At 43.0% G+C, this 22381-nt stretch overlaps 1 protein-coding gene across 1 annotated transcript; it reads left to right on the top strand.

The window, feature by feature from the left end:
• The first annotated feature begins 17175 nt into the window (after window positions 1-17175).
• Window positions 17176-19150, top strand: LOC136482381 (protein NDL2-like). The gene is made up of 7 exons (XM_066479593.1): window positions 17176-17351; window positions 17681-17758; window positions 17875-17931; window positions 18030-18085; window positions 18176-18311; window positions 18396-18481; window positions 18633-19150. Exons 2-7 carry the CDS (start codon window positions 17756-17758, stop codon window positions 18646-18648), a joined length of 354 nt encoding a protein of 117 aa, XP_066335690.1. The 5' UTR covers window positions 17176-17351; window positions 17681-17755; the 3' UTR covers window positions 18649-19150.
• The last annotated feature ends 3231 nt before the right edge of the window (window positions 19151-22381 follow it).

Below are 22381 nucleotides of genomic sequence, written 5' to 3'. Positions count from 1 at the left end.
CATCCATCAGAGTACAAATTAAAGTTATTACAAACCATGTTCAGGTAAGATAGTAGCAGAAGCAAATTGAAAGTTTGAAACCAACATCTACAACATTGTTTAAATATAGTCCTAGCTCACGATCACACTTCCACAAAAGCATAAGAGAGGGATTAATAAGAGATGCCTGCCCAGGGCTTACTCCTCATCAACGGCGGGACAGAAGCAATTCTTGCAATAGCCATGATAAACTGTACCATCTACAACAATGGGAATAAAACCCTGAGTACGAGAAGGCACTTAGCTAGACTTACCCATCATAAACCAAAAATAAAGTGACTCCAAGGATTATGCAAGGCTTTATAAGTGAAGCTAGATTGACAACATTTTTGCATAAAAAGCCACTAATTTAGCTATACATTTTATAATTCAGTCATCAAGTTAATTATAGCTATTCATCTCTAGATTAGCAACTAACCTATGCCAAACGTGTGGTATATCATTTAGTAGCATAACAATAGTAACCATAGCTAGTATAATAATTCCATGTTCATCATAACCATCATTCCATAATATGGTTACTACGATGTTTGTACTAGTCAAGTTTCTCACTGTCCAGGAGAGATGGCGATTCGAATCGATTTCAACCAGCTGGGAATTTATTCCTAACACAAACCCAGGCAGACCAGATCAACGGTCACCTTAGGTCACCTTTGGTACAACTCAGGTCCACATTTCATGGGTTCACCCACGCGCCGCACAATCAGAGACAACTAGCTGCCAGGACGTTCAGACCCGGCCTGCCCTTGGGCTCACATCTGGTTCCCGCACATCCTTACTATCATCCATAGTGCGCACTTTTATAGAACGGGGCCCGGCCTGAGTTGAGCTACTCGGCTTTGCGGTCAGAACGAGTTATCTGGCCAGTTAAGTGAGAGGCATGCATTTAATCTTGTCAGAAGCGCCCAACAATGGTACAATCCTTAATCGGCATAAATGGATTCATATGGGTCAACCTACCCATAGACTCCGCCCGGCCTCCATTTACATTATGCCATGGTTCTTTTTCATGATAGCAAATATAGCCAACCGTGCTTCAGTATCCACCTATATCTTGCAGGTGACAGAAAATCATTCGACTTCTACTGGTCTAAGCATGACTAAGCATGTATTCGATCCTAGACCTACATAGCATTAAAGGTATATATATCTGGACAATGTAGTTCTATGCTTCAAGTGGTTTCAATTCAACTCTTATCACCTAATGCATCAAACATAAAAGACTCAAGTGATATTTTGTAAAACATGGGAGGCTTAAAATGCTCCGGGGCTTGCCTTTAAGGAAAGAGGTTGGCCTATGATCCGAGCACTTAGGGAGGTCCTCAAGAGTTTGCTCCTCTCCTTCTAAAGCTATGGCCTGAGGTGTCTCCTGTTGTTCCTCCTCTTCTTCTTCGTTGAACTCCAAAAGAGTTATCCCCTCGGACGATCCTATATGCATGATCATGGAATAAGATATCGTGGATGCATATATAACGACATGTATGATATGGTGGGGTATGATGAAATACATTCTCATAGGTGTTTTCAACAACATTGTATTAAGGTGATAACAAGTTACATCTTATTTTACTGAGTAGGTGCATATCTCTTCTCTAGTAACTAAACAAATTCTCATCTAAGCAATTTTCTGGACTACAAGACAACAGCCACTTGTTTTGACCATAACTGGAGTTATACACATCTAAATAATATGGTTGTGGACATTATCGAAAGCTTATGAAATTTCCTACAACTATATATTAATCATCTTAATATAATTCAATAGTTATCTAGGTCAAACAATTCAATCTTTTAGATCTATCCAGAGAGCAAGCATTTCTAACAGTAGACTTCTAATAGCTATAATTCTTAAACCATAAAACCTATGACTATGAAAGTTTAACACAAGGTAGATAAGTAAGTTATCTACAACTTTATTATTAACAAGTTTCACAGAAAATGTCATTATTATCATGAAATTATTACCACAACAAAAACTACATATGCAGCCATCTAAGTGAATTATAAGACAATAATTAGCTTGTTGTCTACGACCAATCATTCCTAGGCCTATCTAATAACATCAATAGGCTATATGCATCACAAAAACCATAGAAAATATCATGGTTAAGCCCAATTAATTTATTTATTTTCATTTATTAATTTCTTTATATATTAAGGTGATTTAAAGCATAAATATTTTCAATGCTCAATAAATTCTGAAAACATTACAGTAGCCTACATTTGACCTTAATAGTCTACTGTATAAATTTCATACCATTTGGATAAGTATATCCATCTCTACTAGAATGACAAGTTATATAGGCTTATTTTAGCAAAAATAGTATAGCCTAATAAAAAGTGTCAAGCAATAGATTTAATATTTTTCTTACTTTCCTCCTAGCACGAGAATACTATGTAAAAATTTGCATGACCATATGTTATATATTTTTAGCCCATTTATTTTCACTAGAAACTAGCCATTAATTTAGATTAAATAGGTAGACCATATTTCAAGTATACTTAATATAGGTTCAATATTTTTCCTAGCTAGAGCATGTCAACACAAGACCAACAAAATTGGAATCACAATTTTATCACCTTTCTAGCTCAGGTTATGCAATTTGCAAGATACAAACACATTTAGAAGCACTTATCTTGCTCAATTTAATTATACCAGAAAAATACCATAAATAGTAGATTTCATATTATTATCAAATAGTACACTTCATGATTAACCTAACAAAATTTGGTTCACCTCATTTGGACACAACTAGCTCTAGATATGAATTTTTGAAATTTATATTCAAATCTATGAAAATAATTCAAAAACAACTAAACCCTAAATGCTAGGTGCACCTGGCGTATACACCACAGAGGCGCTGACGACTGGGCCCCGTGGGTCAACTGACCCCCACATGATAGAGAGACAGAGACAGGGGCTAGCTTTGACCGACGAGAACTCACCGACAGCGAGGTCACCGGCGATGAGGTCGGCACCAATGTGTTCCCCATCCTATTCCACATCTATAGGTACCCTAGGTTTGCTCAGAGGATCACCGGAGCTAGCTCGCCGGTGAGCATGGTGGCTCGGTGGCGGTGTGCGGTGGTGCTTCGGCCATCCCCGGCGATGGCATGGCCAGGCGAGCATGGCTACAACATCTACAAACCCTAGGCGAAGCTCTACGGCATGGATTAGGTCAGGGTAGAGCAGCGGCGAAGCTTGGCTGCGTGCATAGTGGCATGGCGGCATGAGCATGGTGGTGCGTAGTGGTGTTCCAGCACTAGTGTGCCGATGTTGTCTCAACAGCCAGTGGCATGACCTAACCCTAACCTTAGACTATCCCTAACAAGTGGAACACGTGAGTGAGATGGCTCGGTGGAGCACAGCCACAATGAGCGCAAGCTTGGCAGTGCTCCGACAAGGGTGTGGCGATGGCGGACTTGCCCTTAGGCGTTTACCTTAGCTTAGGCTAAGGCGATGGGTGGTCGGCGAGGTGGAGGGGGAAATGGCCGAGCGGTGTGCACGAGCTATTGGGGAATGGTGCTGCGATAGTGGCATGCGAGCTCAGCGGTGATGGCGCGGTGCGCGGCGGCTTTGCTCTGGCGTGGCGAGAGAGAGGCGAAGTGAGGCAGAGGAGCGTGAATGCGGGCGAGTGAGGGAGGGCAGCGGCATCGCGTGGCTTTGTTGCCCACGTCGGCCTGACCGGTGGGGCCGGCGTCAGCGTACGGCCACCACGAGGTGCTCGTGGCCTACGCCGGTCGGCCACCACGCGCGCGTGGCGCCGATTCAGATGCCGTTGAACCCGACTAACAGCGTGACTTCGTGAGTCTATAACTCCTAATCCGTGGTGAATTTTTGAAAACTTCCTTAATTAAATTTGTAGAGCTAAGTGAGTACTACAAAAATGCTTAAAGGAGTTTGGCCTAATTCCCAACATTTTTCAAACTACAAAGCTCCAACGTAGAGTACTTTGAAACTGTAGTCAGCACATGACTTAGCAAAATTTTCTAAGTTTCAAAACACCATTTTGTTGATTTTTGTGAGCCCTATTTGACTAAGTTAGACACTGATTTAGCTCATGACCCTTAAATGAAGTTTGTTACCCTTGATGTGAACTACAACTTTTATTTAGGTCACACAGCCATGTAAATAATCTAAGGTACTGTTCAACTTTGGTCAAACTAGCATCATGAAAATGACATTTGAAAGTACACCAACACTTAGAAGCAAAATTCGTCCATGTCATGAATATAAACATTGTTCCAATTATCATTCTAGATGTGTCTAAGGTGTTTTCATGACCTCACAACCATTTCATACATTGGTCACATATGATTACAAGCATATGTAAGTATATACGCAACATCACATGTGATAAAGAGAAGGTAAATGAAATGAAACTTCATATGCTCATGCTCATGAATGCTTGGATGATGCTTGTGCTCAAGAAATGCAAGTGCCAAATGCAAAGCTTAACACTGGTGTGTTACAGCGATGGCCAAGGACTACCAAACTGTCTAGCCTGCCTTCATCGGGTGAGTTCTTTGGTCGACCCGAATCTGGTGAGCCAGGGGTTCTTCTCACTAGGTGTTCTTGTTCTAGTGGCGTCTTAGTCCTTGGAGGTATCTTGCTGATTGAAGGGTAGCATTTACTCTGACTTCTTTTGTACTATCAAGTTCTAATCTTTGGGTGTGTTTTGCTTATCCTTCGTCGTATTGTTCTATCCTCGGTGATGTCCAGATCAAGTCTACGGGTAGTATGGCTTCTAATCCGTAAACCAGGAAGAAAGGTGAGTATCCGCTGGCTCTGCTTATTTGAGTCCTAGCCCCCATACGACCTTGGGTAATTCTTCAATCCATTTTGATCCATAGTCTACTAGTTCTTCATAAAATCTTGGTTTTAATTTAGCTAGTATGAGTCCGTTTGCCCTTTCGACCTGTCCGTTGGCCTCTGGATGTGCGACTGATGCGTAATCTATTCTAAAGCCGCAGTCCAGTGCCCAACTTTGGAATTCTGTGGCTGTAAAGGGAGAACCCAAATCTGTGATGATTCGATTGGGCATGCCGAAGCGGTGCATAATGTCTTGGATGAACTCGACTGCTTTGGCTGCGCTGTATTTTGAAAGTGGTTTGAATTCAATCCACTTGGTGAACTTGTCAATTGCTACGAAGATGTACTCGAAGCCACCTTTTGCTTTCTTGAGGGGTCCTACTTGATCTAGCCCACAGCAGGAGAAAGGTCAAGTAGGTGGGATGCAGATGAGGTTGTGATCTGGCACATGAGCCTGTCTTGCGAACATTTGACAACCTTTGCATCTTTTGATGAGTTCTTCTGCGTCTTTCAAAGCGGTTGGCTAGTAGTAACCGGTGCGGAATGCTTTTTCGACTAGTGTTCTTGAAGCGACGTGATTTCCACAGCAACCTGAGTGTATTTCGTCTAGGATCTCTTTGCCCTCTTCAAATGAGACGCATTTTAGGAGTACTCCTGATGATGCGGCTCTTCTATAGAGCTTGTCTCCTACTAGGACGTAGTTCTTGCTTCTGTGAACAACTCGGGTAGCTTCTTCTTTTTCCGCTGGCAACTTATTTTCTTTGATGTAATCAATAAAAACCTGGGTCCATGAAGTGGTGATTACCAAGATCTAGGTGTCTTTGGCTAAGATTTCAGGGGTTATCTCACTGGGTTGTTTGATAGAGGGGGTTGATAACTCCTCTATGAATACACCGGGTGGGACCTTCTCCCTGTCTGATCCTAGCTTAGCGAGGATGTCTGCCGCAATATTAGAATCGCGCAGGACGTGTAGAATTTCTAATCCTTGAAAATGTTTTTTGAGCTTTCGTATTTCAGCATAGTAAGCGTCCATGTTTTCTTTGGTGTAGTCCCAATCTTTGTTGACTTGATTGATTACCACTGCTGAATCGCCATAAACGAGTAAACGCTTGATTCCGAGGGTAATTGCCACTCGTAGCCCGTGGATGAGGGCTTCGTATTCTGCTTCATTGTTTGTAGCTTGCCATAGAATCTGAAGGACATACTTGAGTTGCTTTCCATCTGGAGAAATTAGGAGGACGCCTACACCGGCTCCGCCTAGCTTGAGTGATCTATCAAAGTACATCTTCCAATGATCAAGGATGGTACTTGACACAGGCTGTTGAATTTCTGTCCATTCGGCAATAAAATCAGCTAGGGCTTGAGATTTAATTGCCTTTCGTGGGGTGAAATCGATATTGAGAGAACCAAGTTCAACTGCCCACTTAGATATGCGCCCTGTTGCGTCTCTGTTGTGTAAGATGTCTCCGAGTGGGAAATCTGTCACCACGGTAATCTTATGGCTTTCAAAATAGTTTAGTGCCGACAGTCTTGATATGAAACAATTTAGTGCCGCCATGCAGCCTATTAGCTTCTGCACATCTTTGACACTTCGAGGAGGGCCCATCTCTGTTATGGCTCGAATTTGCTTGGTGCTTGCTTCGATTCCACGATGACTGACCAGGAATCCGAGTAGTTGTCCTGAAGGAACTCTGAATACACATTTGTTTGGATTCAATTTCCACCTCCATCTTTTCAGGTTTTTGAAAGTTTCCTTTAGGTCTTCAATTAGTGTATCCGCGTTCTTTGTCTTTACCACTACATCATCCACATATGCTTCTACGTTTTCGCCGATCTGATCACCGAGGCATGTTTGGATAGCTCTTTGGTAAGTCGCACCAGCATTTTTTAGTCCAAATGACATGGTTTTGTAGCAGTAGGCACCGAATGGAGTGATGAAAGATGTCTTGCTCTGGTCTTGTTCCTTTAATGCAATCTAGTGATATGCTGAATAGCAATCGAGGAAGGATAATAGGGCAGATCCTACTGTTGAATCAACTATCTGATCAATGCGTGGTAGCCCGAACGGATCTTTCAGGCAGTGTTTATTGAGATATGTGTAGTCGACACACATGCGTCACTCATCCATATTCTTTTTCTATACCAGAACTGGGTTTGCTAGGCAATCTGGATGGAGGATTTCTCTGATGAATCCAGCTGCCATTAGTTTTGTAATTTCCTTTTTAATTGCTGCCTTCTTGTCTGGTGAGAATCACCATAGTCATTGCTTCACAGGCTTGGAGCCTTCATTGATATCAATTCTATGCTCAGCCAACTCTCTTGGGACCCCTAGCATGTCGGCCAGCTTCCAAGCGAAGATATCTTTATTGTCCCGAAGAAAGTTGGTGAGCGCGAGTTCCTATTTTGCCGATAGGTGGGCGCTGATGGTTGCCGTTTTTAGGGATCACCAGTGCCTAGGTCGATTTGCTTGATGTCGGCTTCTTTTGGTGGTGCTAGGATGCTGGGTTTTTAGCCGGTATCTCTAGCTCTTCTGGGCTCATTTCTGCTGCAATAGTGGTTATTTCTTTTCTTCCATCGTTGGCCTGTGCTTTTGCTGCAATTTGGATTGGCTGAACATCACAGTCAAATGCACGCTTCAAATCACTCCAAAGAGAGAGAACACCGTTATGCCCTGGCATCTTAAGCAACAGGTATGGATAATGCGGTATTGCCATGAATTTTGCTAGTGCTGGGTGCCCGAGGATTGTGTGATATGATGAATCGAAGTCCGCGACTTCAAACTTGATGAACTCTGTATGGTAGTTTGAGGGAGTCCCAAAAGTAATAGGTAGAGTGATTTGTCCAAGTGGCATTGCTGCCTTGCCGGGTACTATGTCATAAAAAGGTGTGCTTGTTGGTGTGATCATCCCAGCGAGTTGTAGTCCCATCTTCCTTAGAGTTTCTGAAAAAATGATGTTGAGTCCAGCTCCTCCATTGATTAGTACTTTCGTAGCAGTCATTCCAGCAATGGTTGGATCTAGAACTAGTGGGTAATGGCCTGCGTTTCCTACGCTGGTCCATTGGTCTTCTCTTGAAAATTGGATTGGATACTCTGACCAATTGAGATATCTTGGTGTAGCAGGTTCTGCTGCCATGATGGTTCGTAACGCTAGCTTTTCTTGATGTTTGCTTCTGGAATCTGGAACCCCAGCAAAGATTACTGCCACTGTCCCCCTAGATTTTTGGAATCCCTTGTCTTCGTGGTTGTCTTCTTCTTTTTTCTGATTGTCTTCTTTATTGTTCCCCTTACTATCTTTCCTTGTGTATCTTTCATTGAAGGTGTAGCAATTTCCGATGGTGTGCTTTCCATTGGGGTGCAAGATGCAATGCATGTTTTCAATGTCGTCATACCTTCTGGGTTTTGAAAACTTCTTTGATTTGTCAGCCACTGCTACGGTGTTGTCTAGACCACATTTTCTTTCCTAATGTCTATTGTTTCGAGGATTTTGCCTGTCTGGGTTGTCTCTGTTATTTCTATCCGGGAATCTTTCTCGTGTCTTTTCCTCTATAGTAATAATCTTTTCCACTGTTCATCTGAATTCTTCATTGTTTCTTGGATTTTCTTTGCAGAAGTGTTGAAATTGCCACCTAGCCATGATTCCGTGAGAGAAAGCTTCGATTACTTCTCGTTGCGTGATGTCATGTACTTGAGCTCGTAGTTCGCCAAATCATCGATAGTAATTTATGAGACTTTCACCTCCTTTCTGCTTGAGTCCTTTTAACTCTACGTGGGTGATTGGGTGTATAATAATACCCGTGAAATTTTCATAGAAAGCTCTTTGCAAGTCCTCCCAATTTCTGATTGATCCTGGATTCAATTTGTCAAACCATTGAAGTGGCATGGTTTCTAGGGCCATGGGAAAGAACAAGGTCTTGATGTCATCGTCTCCTCCGGCCAATTCAATCGATTGCGAGTAAATCCTGAGCCATTGCTTTGGTTCGGTCTTGCCATCATACTTGGAGTGGTTGGATGGCTTGAACTTGTGAGGTAGTCGTTTTGAAGCAAGTCTGTTTGCAAAACAAAGGAATCTATCATGCGTTCTGGCTTCTATGTATTCTGATTCAGCGCCCCCTTCTTGCCAACTGTTGTCTTGGTGAGAGTAGTTTTGCGTGGCTGTTCGAGTAGGTGCCTTGCTTTTGGCTTTTCTTGGTTGTTCAACTCGGTCGTTTTGGCTATGATTTCTTCTACTTTCTCTGTTGTGACTTCCACTTGGTCCAAGTCTCTCGAAAGCAGACTTCCTTTGATTTTGATCTTCCTACTCATGAGATGTTGACCTATCAGGTAGTCTTGAGCGGGCCCTTCCATCGTGCGTCCTTAGGACTATTGATCGGAGGAAGTCCTAGAGCTGTTCTTGTTTTTCATTGGGATGTGAAGTCGCCCTGAGTTCTTCTAGTGCTTCTCGGATCTTATCGTAGGGTGTATTCGCTGCTCGTCCTTCTTCGACCTCTCACTCTGATTTTCTTCTATTGTACTCGGCTAGGTCTGACTCATATTTGGTCCAAGTGTCCTTTCGCTGCTTAGCACGGCGTTGACGTCCTTGTTTCAATTTGTTCTTTCTCTCTCTGGCTTGCCTCTGACTCTCAGTCTCACCATCGTGCCCCTGGATAAATGGTGATATGTTGGATTCGGATTCATCTGAAGACCTAACGTCGAGTGCTTCTGGGGGGACCAATGGTGATCGAGGACGGCGAATCATGAATACTTCTCTAGCGTGAGTTGTTCTGTCATCACCTTTGGTTTCCGTACTACCAGAGTTGTTAATAACTTTAGTAGAGGCTTCAAGGTCACAGATCGAGTCTCCTTCTTGGCAGGGTAGAGCTGTTGTTGTCGTGTTGTCGACTAGTTGAGTGCAGCTATCCTCAGGAACAGAACCTGGCCAGTGGACGATGCAGTCTTGAGACGTTATAGTTAAGACAAGACCTTCCTGGGCTCCTTTCAGTGGCATTCTAAGCACCAGATTGGTGGATCCTTCGGGCCACGTCTGATAAGATGTTGCCATGTTGTGGAGTCCGAACGGAAGAGGACCCGACTTCTTTTTAGTACTCTAAGTGTACTCCAAGTTGCATCCTTGATAAGTTGACATCGTGCCTCGGAGCCTTGTCAGAAAAGAACTCGGTTTTCTGAAAGAACTCGGATAACACTCCGTCTCGGAAGCGGAACCTGAGTTTGAATCGGATGCGTGAAGTCATGAAATATGAGTTGGATTGGACATCATGAGCTGCGCGAATCTTCCAGCAAGCTGATCTGTCGTTGTCGCCAAAATGAAAAAGCCCTGATGATGATCTGAATTTTCGGGGAGACGACCTTGGAGCTTGCCATCGTCGCCTACCTTGCAGATCCATGAACCGAAGATGAAGGTTGATCCCTTTGAGAAGATCATGTTGTCGAGGTCCATCGAGCTCTCGGATGCAAAATCGCCAAAATCCCCTACCTGGCGCGCCAGCTGTCGATGTTTGACCACTGATAGCCTACCATGGGGGTCCCCGGGGTAGTATGTTCGGGCTTTAGCGTATGCAGAACTCGACGGTAAACGCAAGAGACAGTCAATTTATCCTGGTTCAGACCCTCGATCATTGATCGAGTAATAGCCCTACGTCCAGTCGCCGTTAGCCTTTGCGTTGGATCGATTATCAAGTGTTGTGTTGTACAATTGTTCTCTTAACCCCGATCCAAGGAGCCCTGCCCTCCTTTATATAGTCAGGAGGCCAGAGTCGTAGTCGATTTACAATGAGAGTTCCTAGTAGGATTACAGAATAATACTGCTACTAAGAGTACAGGGGAAGAATCCTAATTAGACTATGTCTTCTCCCTTCCTTGCGGGGTATCCCGTGGGTCCCATATCGACGCTGACCACTTGAGTGGTAGCCACAATGTATAGAAGTAGAGGCTCTTCTTCGTTGGGAGCCACCAGGATAGGAGGTTTGGTAACAAAGTCCTTGATGTCATCAATGGCCTTTTGAGCCACCAGAGTCCATCTCTAGTCTGGCATCTTGCGTAAGAGTTTGTAGAGGGGGAGTCATCTTTCGCCTATCCTAGAGATGAACCAACTTAAGGAAGCCAGACATCCCATGAGTTTCTGGGCGTCTCTTAATGCTCGAGGAGGTCCAATATCGAGGATGGCCTTGACCTTCATTGGATTGGTTTCAATCCCGCAAGTCGATACAATATAGTCGAGTAGTTTGCCGGATGGTACCCCAAAGGTACACTTTTCTAGGTTAATCTTGATTTTGAACTTCCAAAGGTTGTTGAAGGTTTCCGAAAGATCTTGAATAAGATCCCTAGCTTTTGATGATTTTACGACGATGTCATCGACATAAGCCTCGGTGTTTTTGCCGATCTATTCATGAAGACATGCTTCATATAGCGCTAGTATGTAGCCCCCGCGTTCTTCGAGCCAGATGGCATGGTAACATATCAGTATGCTCCAATTGGGGTGATGAACGAAGTAGCCAATTGGTCAGACTCTTTCATCTAGATCTGGGGATAGCCGGAGTAAGCGTCGAGGAAATAGAGCAACTTTGATCCCACTATGGAGTCGATGATCTGATCTATACATGGCAAGGGATAAGGATCCTTGGGGCATGCCTTGTTAAGGCTCATATAGTCGACACACATCCTCCACTTGTTGTTCTTTTTGGGCACCAGGACAAGATTTGCAAGCCAGTTTGGATGCAGGACCTCCTTGATGAAGCCTGCATCAAGGAGCTTAGCTATTTCTTCTTCTATAGCCCTATGATGTTCGTCATCAAACCATTCAAGAGTTACTTGACTGGCTTGGTGTCAGCCCAGATTCTCAAGGAATGCTCGGCGATTTCTATTAGAATTCCCAGCATGTCTAAAAGTTTCTAGGCCAAGATGTCTCAATTGTCAATCAGGAATTTGATGAGTTCGTCTTGCTGAGCCTGGTTCAGGCTCCTCCCAATGTTTGTGGTCTTACTCGGATCAGTAATTTCCAAGCAGACCTTTCTCGAGTCTTCTCTGGGTGTGAATGATGGGGCCATGGTTGGTCCCAAGCGTGGGAGCACCCGAGTCCTGTCCCTGCATGAGGACATAGTCCAGCTCACGCTACGTCGGATCCAAGTTTTGGACTGCGTTCTCGATTACGAGTAGGTCGCATTGGTATGCATTCTAGAGATCCCCAGAGATGGTGATGATGCCGTTGGGCCCTAGCATCTTCATCTTTAGGTACACATAGTGTGGTATGACCATGAACTTTAAAAACACGGTATGCCGAGGACGATGTGGTAAGTGTCTTGGAAGTCCACGACGTTAAAGGAGAGTATCTCCTAGCGGTAGTTTGCCACTTCACCAAACATGACCCTTAGATCAATGATGCCGAGGGGCATCACCTGTCTCACTATTCTAGTGATCGGGCCCCTTGGCGACCGTAGTTTGTCTGTTCCAATCTTTAGTCTTTCAAAAGTGTCCCAATATATGAGGTTGGAATCACTTCCTCCATCCATGAAGATCTTGGTGGCATGGACGGTCTCGAAAACTACACTGATGACCAGGGGAAACCTGCTGACATCAACCAAGTGTTCGGGTTGGTCGCTTTTGTCGAAATTGGTTGGGTGCTCTGATCAAGGTAACCGGGTTGTCGCCACGAGCTTCGTGGCGTGAGGCTCCCGAACAGCGGGTTGGTGTCCTGAATCCGGCCAGGTCCCAGGATGGGCTCAGATGGTCATTACTTGTTTGAAGGTCGAGTGTCCCTTGCGCCGCCGATTGTCCCCTCGAGGGGTACCCTATGATTGGGTCACCGTAGCGGCTATCACGTAGTAAGTCTTACAATCTTTGGTGAGATGAGCCATCGAGTACACATGATTCTGACATGAGAGGTTCATGGCATGGCCAAGGTTCACACGATACTCCTGTTTTTGACCTCGCTTGACTCTCAACCTGCCAGGCCCATGAAATGTCTTCGTTATCCGGGGTGCCCCGGTCCTATTAGGGTCAATCGCGAGAGTTGGGAAGAGTTCCCAAGCGTGTGCCATAGCGATGCTCTTGAGCCTGTCAAAGAATCTAGACCAAACAACATCTAGTGATGGCGGTAGTTCTGCATCATCTGGGTGGTTTGACTCCCACCATATTTTGCGTGTAGTGTCGAGGAGGTACTCCTGACAAAATTGAGAGAAAGTAGGCTCGGCGTAGCGACTTACGTGGCGGTCTAGTTGAAGCGGTCCTGCGTCGATCGCGTCCCCGAGCTTGGTGAGGTAGAGTTGATCAAGCGATGGTGGTGTCGAAGCCCATGCGCGAATCTTGAGGCTGCTACATCGTTGCTCCCTTGATCGCGTAGAGGTGGCGACGTCGTGTCTGTCCTTCTCCGACCTCCTCTCGATTGCGCTCTTACTCGACTTGCGAAGAATAGCCATCTAAAACACAAAAAACGAATCTGAACGCGGAAGGCCCCTACCTGGCGCGCCAACTGTCAGATTATTTTGCTCCAGCAATATCCAGCAACGTGATCGCGTAGACGGAATCAGATGGTAGCACACGGGACACAGAGATTTATATTGGTTCGGGGCGTGGTGGCACGGTAAACCCTACTCTAGTGGTGCGGCTGGTCTTTTTATTCATATGCTCAATTACAGGAGTTGTTGCTCCTAGCTACAAGGTAGATTGGAATGGTGGAAGATGGATCCCGAGCCCAAGATCCCTACCCTTCTTTGTATAGGCAGGAGAGGTAGGGTTACAGAGAGGACGATCGGGCTAACAGAGTTGTGTTCCTAGTTTGTTACACGATATGCGCAATAGATTGATCTTAGCTATCGTCCAGATACATCTGCCCTGGTTTGCCTTGATCTCCACATTGGTTGATCATGTTTTAGCCCTTGCAGGCCTCCTCCTTGATGGCTGCTAGGTCGATAGCCTGGTGATGGTCACATATACGGGCGGTGTAGGTACCCCTGGCCCATATATCTCACAGTTTTCCCGCAGTGAGAGGAGCGGATGCAAACGAGTGTAAGCGACGGTATCCCAAAGGAAGAGCAAGAAATAAATGCGGGTTAAATGCCCATTAAATTGCCCAAATAATTCTATCCCGGATATTTATAGGCCATACCCGGGGCATTGGTGAAATTACAAAGGGGCGCCTTCCCCCAACAATAAACTTTGGATTATTAACTTAAAATGTGTAGATTAAAAGATTTTCAATTAAAATTGGAAAGGCAAGATGTAGATTCATGAAGTTACAACATATGAGTTGTAATAAAAGCTAAGGTAAATAAAGCTGTTGTAAAGGGAATACAAATTGAAGGCACACTAAAGTGTAATGGAAATAATTTGAAATATGAATATGGATAAAAAAGTATAAAATAATGGGTAACTTAATTTTAAGACAATTGGAGAGATATTATAGAGTCAATATGTGGGTATTGTGGCAGAGAATGAACAGAGAAACAAAGAGCAAATGTAATCAAATTTGACTAGATGTGAGCTTCAAATTTATTGACAAATTAAGTTTTAATCCTTATGTTTTAAAAGATTGAAACTCATGTTCTCACATGGATTGATGGACTAGCAGTGTGCTACGAAGTGAAAGAGAGTAACCGTTTTGTTCATTATTATAAAAATTTTACTGGTGGTTTTCTTTGTTGTTCATTCAAGCGCTATTCCTTTAATTAGTCCATCAACCCGTGCTGTCGCAGGGTTAAATTCTTCCATACGGACCAACTTTGAGAAACTTAAGCAATAGAAAACCATGTTTAATATATGTTTTAATAAAAAAACTTCATTCAGTTAACTTTTATTTGAATCCAAAGTTACACAAATGTTTAAAATTGGCATTGGTATGTCTTGAGAGAGATCATCGTGGCATTGCTAATATTGTTCATTAATTTGATTCCATGGTTGGATATTTTCTTTTCCTTCTTTTGTTTTGTGCCCTAACTGACTTTGTACATTATTTGGGCGTGTTGGATATCTCTCTTTAGTAATTGAACCGTGTGTATACCAATATTAAAAGATTATTATCTTTTTTAATAACAAATGTGGATAATTTAGATACAAATTTAATGATTATTTTTAATTGTAGTTCATAATGGTAGAGTCATATTTAACATACCTGGTTCTTTTTCTTATAAAACATAATATATCATATGGCTAATATTGATAATTTTTAGGTTTTACCTTTTCCTAGTGTGTCATGGAAGCTGTTAAGCGAAAAATATTATTATTAATTGATGAGTAATACAAAATCAAACCTAATTCTTCTAAAGTTATTCTATTGTACTGCATTTGCTCCTCGAATTTCCCCTTTAAATGGTCATCAATATGAATCTCTTCTATACTAATACCACTTGAAGATATGCTTTTTTATACAATGAAATTTTACCATGTTAGAGTGTAAGCTACATATACAAAAAATAGAAATACCACTATTTTAATTTGATTTACCTGCCACGTGCATTCATAGCTTCAGGAATTGGTAAATCTACAAAAACTTTTGTTGCATTGGTTGATGACAAAGAATATTATGCAAAACAAGAATTATTTACTTTCCTTAATTAGAGGCTTGCTGAATGGCTAATATTATTGAATTATTGATATTAAATGAAGACTTACTGCCAATTTTTTCATGGTTGTAGACATTATTGCAATGATATGAGATTTTGCGCTCTCATTAATTTGCTCAACTTTTGCCCCCAAAATCGAATCTTAACTTCTTCTCCATTACAAATTTCGAAATAAAAAAGAAGGGAAAATAGTCTAATTTAACGTGTGGAAAACAATAAGGAAATATCTTCAGCTCATCAGGGTTGCTGCAGTAGCATTGGGAAGGAAACTCCTACTCGATCAGGAGCACAATATCACGGATTTTGGTCACTCGCTTCGAAGTATGTCCTGGTTTCTTCTATCTGTCCAATATGTGTTGCAACTCCTATAATATCTATGATACATAAATATGAGTTCTTAATATCAAATAGTGATCAAATGATGAAAAGCATAAAAAATATAACATTAGTAGTAGTTTACCCGAGAGGTACATATCATTATTTACTCTATTAGAAAGCATGTATGTACCAAAGAGCTGTAAACTATACTTTGGAATGTCTTATGTCTCTTTGATCTTCTTTATATTAGTTGTCAGCAAGAAGTTGAGGACCTTATCATTCTCAATATTTGTGTATAGCTGTTTTGACTCTGACATTTGCAATGATTTAAACTTTACCTTCTTCGGCGGTGTTTGAAAATTTTCCATACATGCCTTATTGATAACTCCATGCATCTTGGTCTCCTAATTTTTTTTATTATCATTAGCATGTAAACTGGAAGTGATATGAGGCCATTACAGAAACAGTGATATACCTGATGGTCAATAAGGATCATATCGAGTCTGATTTGTTCGGCACTACCTAGCAAGATTGCATCCCACATTCTAGTGACCCGTGCTTTGACTTTCCACAATTCCTTTCCTGGCCTAATCTCACTTAGGTTTTGCTAACCATTGCAACTTGTAAACTGAAAAACATAAAATGATTCATGTAGATTGACGATACCTTTGGTTGGTGAATGATGCAAACAATAGACCTTTGATTGGTGATGATGGAAACAACTGAATGAAATAGATCGATGGAGATGATGGAAACAACCGGACGAACAGTGTGAATAGATGGATTCCAGCGGTGAATAGATGGACTCTTGTTTGCGGGTGGTTGACAAATGTAAAGGCAGTCTAGATCGTCTAGATGGGTTCCTATTTGTACGTGGGCCCTATTTGTACGTGGTTAATGACAAAATATATAACGGGAGTCTGGTAGATGCGTATCTGTTTTGCTGGTGTCGATAGATTGCCTTCGATATCTTTTATCCAGAATTTTTGTTAATATACATTTTTTTGAGGGAAATTTTTGTTAATCTATTTAGTTCTCGGTTAGATGGATTTGTTGGCATGGACGTAAATAACCAACCATGGACGGAGCTATTTTTTAATCTATAATAATAATGGCTGAGGCCAACCATGGAGGTACCACCCTATCTTACTAACTATATGACGTGGGTACTCTGGATGGGTTTTGTCGGAAGGACGGAATCTGTTTTATTTTTCTCCTAAAATATAATAGAGTTTTACTATTTATCTGTCAACAGATTTTTGTTGATTTTTATCTGTCAAATTCTGGAACGTTGATTTTGCTTGAAGATGCGTGCTGTCTTTTCTGTCGGGTCCGCATGTGCTGACGGGTCCGCAAATGCTAACGGGTCCGCAAACCGTTCGAAACCCGCTTGTTTCCCCAATCCCCTCGACCTCTCCGCTTCGTCAGTTTCTTTTCACGCGCGGTGGCACAGGCGGTGCGGCAAGGTCCTCGCCGCCGTTTCATTCACTTGCGCCGCGCCGCACAGCTCTCCGCTCGCTTGTGCCGCAACGCTCTCCGGTCTTTTGTAGGAGGACATGGATTTGGCGTCGGTCAACGAGGAGCTGGCCGAGATCGACGGGCAGATCGGCGACATCCTCCGCGCATTGCAGTAAGCTCGCACCATTCGGCTTCTTGCTGCGATTTAGCTTGCTCGTAGCTTGCTTGCTTGTGTTGCCCACGCATGTTCGCCAGATCTCAGTTTGATTGCTGCGGTTTCGGTAGTGGGGCACTAGTTTGGAGACCCGATTGTTGAACAGATCCAATGCAGTTTCAGTGTCGTGTTGCTGTTTTTATTTCTTCTTGTTGGAAGGATTGAGTTCTTGAGTTCTGATATGGGCTCTTTTGGGTTGAACTATAATCAGAAGAACTCCATGGTGTCAATTATTCATTTCATTATGCAGTATTTTAGTGTGTTAACATCAGGATCTCATGTCCCAGGTATTATTAAACTTGCTTTATTACTATGGGACACGTGGGTTAGTCAAGGAAAGTTTGCCTCAGCGATATTTCAGCATGGTACTTTTGATCTCCCTTCAGTTTTCTTTTCCCCTTGCACAAGTTCTCAGGCATATAGGTTCTTTGCTTATTATCCAGATTCACTCAGGGCTGCTGCTTTCTGATGTTTTGTGCAGGACGTTCGTGGTAACGGGCAAGATCCTGAATCAGAGATTGTCCAAGCCTGCAGAAGTGTTAGTATTTATCTCCTTTATTTTCTCTAGTGTTGTTAAAATGGGATGGACTATATCATCTGCTATTTGAACACGAAATTGAAAATCATGATATGCAGTTACTTGATGAGAGGCAGGGAACTAATGTCTGGCGGTTCCTTCAGGCAATTAACAGGTAACAAGAATATATCCTTGTTGTGCATGACCTGAACAGACAAAGAAATGGGGATCCGAATGATCAAAATTGGACTACTCTGTCCATCAGGCGGCATGATTTAACGGAATCATTGAAGAAGCTTCAGTGCCGGACGCTGATTTTTGTTGGAGAAAACACACAGTTCCATGCTAATGCTGTCCACATGACGACAAAGCTAGACCAGAGATACTGCGCCCTAGTCGAGGTAACATACAGTTCCAAAATTTGAGGTTACAATTTGATCTCTACACAGGAGTAAGGCGGATGGCTGAGGTGGTTTCATTTGCAGATTGTTATGCGTGTGTACTTGATTATTGGAAGACGTTTTTTTTTGGATATTGGACATGGTGCTTCTAACACTCCAACTTCATATATGTACGTTGTCACTGGTGATTTTTTTTTAATATTTTTTTAAACTAATTTTAAATCTAACACTGTTTTTTTTTCTTCAAAACTAACACTTTTGGCGCTAATTGTCATGGCGCGGCGAAACGCCTGTGCCGTGCAATGCATGGTGGCGCGGCAGGAGGATGACGTGGTGACGATCGGGGCTGCTGACCGGTGACGTGGCAGGGTCTGCTGCGTCACCGATCTTGGCGCGACAGTGACGCGCCACGGCGCATGGCGCGACAGTACCTGGACGCAAACAAAAGATTGGCTGCTGTCGGTGAGGATCGACAGCGACGCGACCATGGACCCCGGCTTCCTCGACCCCTTGTCGGTGGGCTTCGACCAGGTGGTCTAGTCCGATATGAGGTCGCGCAGCATGGTCGACTACTACGCGTCTAACCAGGGTGCCTTCTTCGGCAATTTCGTGGCGGCGATGACCAAGCTCGGGAGGATCGGGGTCAAGACGTCGGCCACCGGCGTCGAGATACGCCGGGACTATCGGTTTCTGAACTATTTGCTACTTAATCTCGTCGGCAGTGCTGCCGCGATGCATTGAAACAAATATGAAGCAAATAAATGAAATCCGTGCGCAAGTTGACAATCTGTCACATAACATTTTCATTGGTTTGATATAAGTTCGACATAATATAACCAACTAAGCCTATAAGTTTCGGACGTCAATATTTGTTCGACTAAAAAACTAAGACCTAGGAGTGTAAGGATTCCTTGGATGCCTCTGTCTCTTTGGATTTGTTGGCAACACATTGGGAGTGTAGCCAACGTCGGTGTGGTCGCGTTGTCGGTACGTACGGCTCGTACTCTACAAGTATATGATATGTATGATTACTTATAATTTTTATGATCGTTAGTTCATGGAGCCTACGTATTTAAAGAAGCTACCTTTGTTAGTACATGTGAGGATTCTTGGGTACCAAGCGGGGCATCACCTAGCTGAGACATATCGATCTCGTCCTGTGGTCAATCGTCTCACTAGTCGTGTTGTCCGCGAAAGCCCGGGGGGTCGTCGTCGTCCTCGTCGTCCTCGGTTGTAGGGTCCTTCCCAACGCTATGATGTGGTAGTGTACGCACTACGGAAGTGGCACCTGTCATCGGCTGAGAAGAGCCGGCTGGTGTCCTCGAAGAGGCTAAAGATGTGTGTAGTAGGACTGTGACGCCTAAGAGGGGGGGGTGAATTAGGCAACTTAAAATTCTAACTCTAAACTATGGTCTCATTTTCTAACCCTAGCAAAACCTATGCAAAAGATAAACTATCTAAATGTGCAACTATAATTTTGCTAGTGTGTTGCTATCTCTACCGCAAAAGGAGTAATATAATCAATGTAAGTGCGGAAGCTAAAGATCAAGGTAGAGATATGCAAACTCCGTCGATGACTCCGGTATTTTTACCGAGGTATTGAGAAGCACGCAAGCTTCCCCCTAGTCCTCGTTGGAGCCCCTCGCAAGGAATCCCTCGTAAGGGCCAAGCTCCCGGTCGGGTAACTCCGTGGATAGCCTCGGGCCTTCTCCACACGCTAGTGGTCTTCGACATGCCTTCCGGCAAGCCTCTCCCGAATGCTCCCGCCGTCTTCACTATCAAGCTTCTAGCTGAAACGCCGTGGGCCTTGTTCCCTCCAGTACACGGTGGCGGCCACACCACAACTGCGGTTGGTGTGATCTCGTAAGACTACAAGCCTCTTCGATGTACAACAATGGTGCACTCAAGCACCGTGTGGTAAGAAGTATGTAAACCTCATGAAACACTAGGCCTAAACATAGAGCAAGCGCATAAGCGGTGGTCTAATCAACCTAAACACTTCGCAAAGCACCTATGCTAATCACCTAATGAATCACTAAGCACTATGCAAGTGGAGATCACTAAAATGGTGTATCAATACCCTTGATATGTTTCCTTAGCTCCACTCACTTCATTTGACCGGTTGGGGGTCTATTTATAAGCCCCACTGAGAAAGTAGCCGTTGGGGACAAAATTTCGCTTTTCTGCTACTGACCGGACGCTGATCACGTCCTGATCGGCCGCGTCCGGTCGTCCCGACCGTTAGAGCCACGATCAACTGATCGGATGCTGCCAGCGTCCGATCACATGCCACCAGACGCGTCCGGTCGCAATTTCGTCGCTCTGAAACCTTTCTGTACTCGATCGGACGCTGTAGATTTGCGTCCGGTCGGTTTGCCGCTAGCGTCCGGTCGCTGCTGCTGACGCCTGCTATTGCCGAGCCTCTTGATCGGAGCGTCCAGTCACTTTCTGCTAGCGTCCGGTCCAGCATCCAGTCACCTCTGTGAGCTTGTTTCTTCATGATCTTGCGTACGGCTTGGTTCCTATCTTTGTGCTTGGACTTTGCTTGATATTTTGGGTCTTCTCTTGTGCTCCTAGGGTCTTGCTTATGGTGTTGATCATCGGATCATCACGTCGCCCTTCGTCTAAGTCACGTCTTGCACCCTATTGAACTACAAAACAATCACTTGTAAATTCATTAGTCCAACTTGGTTGTGTTGGTCATTAAACACCAAAATCCAAAGTAAATGGGCCTAGGGTCCATTTTTCTTACAATCTTTTCCTTTTTGGTGATTGATGACAACACGACCAAAGCAAGCAAATAATAGAATTTTGAAATTTAAAAACTACCTACTTGCTAGGATGCAATGCAAGGGGCAAGGTTATATCATGCTAAAAGATACAACTTGTAAAACTAAAGAATACCACATAAAAACTTATCTTGCCATTGCAAATATCCACATGTGGCATTATGGATTTAAGCCTTCCTTCCTATAAATTTTTCCAATTACATAGACTAATCCATAATCCACTATACTCCCTTTCTTGGATCATTACCACTTGTAGAACATTACCACTTATAAATTATTATGATCTAGCTTTTGGTTCTACAAGATAATGCTTACTTTTGGTCCTCTAAATTTTTTCCCTTTGGAATCAAACACCAAAAATGAAGACATTAGTAGCACAAGGGAGGGTCAAACTTTGTGATCCTTTGTGTGTAGAGTGGAATAGGTCACAACATTTGACTCTCACATTATATAGATTAAGCTTCTCCTAAATATATGCATACATATGGTAGAAGACAACATATGCATAATTGGCAAATTATTGCTTAAGGGAATTTAATCTATATAATGCATGGAGAAAGCATATAAATATCAAAATGAAATCAATATGATGATATCGGTTTAGAAATACCACATGTGGAAACCAATTTGATTTCTACCACTTGTAATAGGTGGTGTGTATTTGAAGTATGATGCTTAACTTCGGGACTCCATTTTCCTTGCAATGAGACTACTATACACATGATAAGCTTGAAAAGGTGTTAGTCTCAAAGCATCCAACTTGTAGAGTAACCTCTCCCTAAATTTGTGCACACAAGTGTGGAATACTTGTAGAAGACATGCACATTGATTTTAGAATTAAAAATACCACTTGAAAGATGACATCACATGAATGTGAGAGTCATTTTCGAAGGTGATATTTGGGAGAAATTATCTACAATTTGGACTTTGGCACATATTAGATGAACAATTGTAAGACAAGCTATGTGCCGTGCTCCTAAATAATTTTAAACCATGTAGGTTTGCTCCAAGGGTTAAGAATGAAATCGAGAAAGCCTACCATAAGATATACCTAGTGTATGTATGACAAAAGATATAAGCATGCAAATGCAAACAGAGGCATAAAAAGTAACTAGATACTTAAAGATACCAATTTGTAAGAAATACCACTTGTAGGAAATGCAAATTGATACTACTTGAAGGAAATTGAATCTAGTTACCTAACATGGGAAGGGGAATTTGGGTCCATAGTATTCACTAACCCACTTGGCAATGATTTTGTCCATCATAATGCACCCCATG

Source organism: Miscanthus floridulus, chromosome 9 (assembly GCF_019320115.1).
Source record: "Miscanthus floridulus cultivar M001 chromosome 9, ASM1932011v1, whole genome shotgun sequence".
Lineage (NCBI taxonomy): Eukaryota > Viridiplantae > Streptophyta > Magnoliopsida > Poales > Poaceae > Miscanthus > Miscanthus floridulus.
This window is presented reverse-complemented; position numbering and strand designations above follow the sequence as displayed.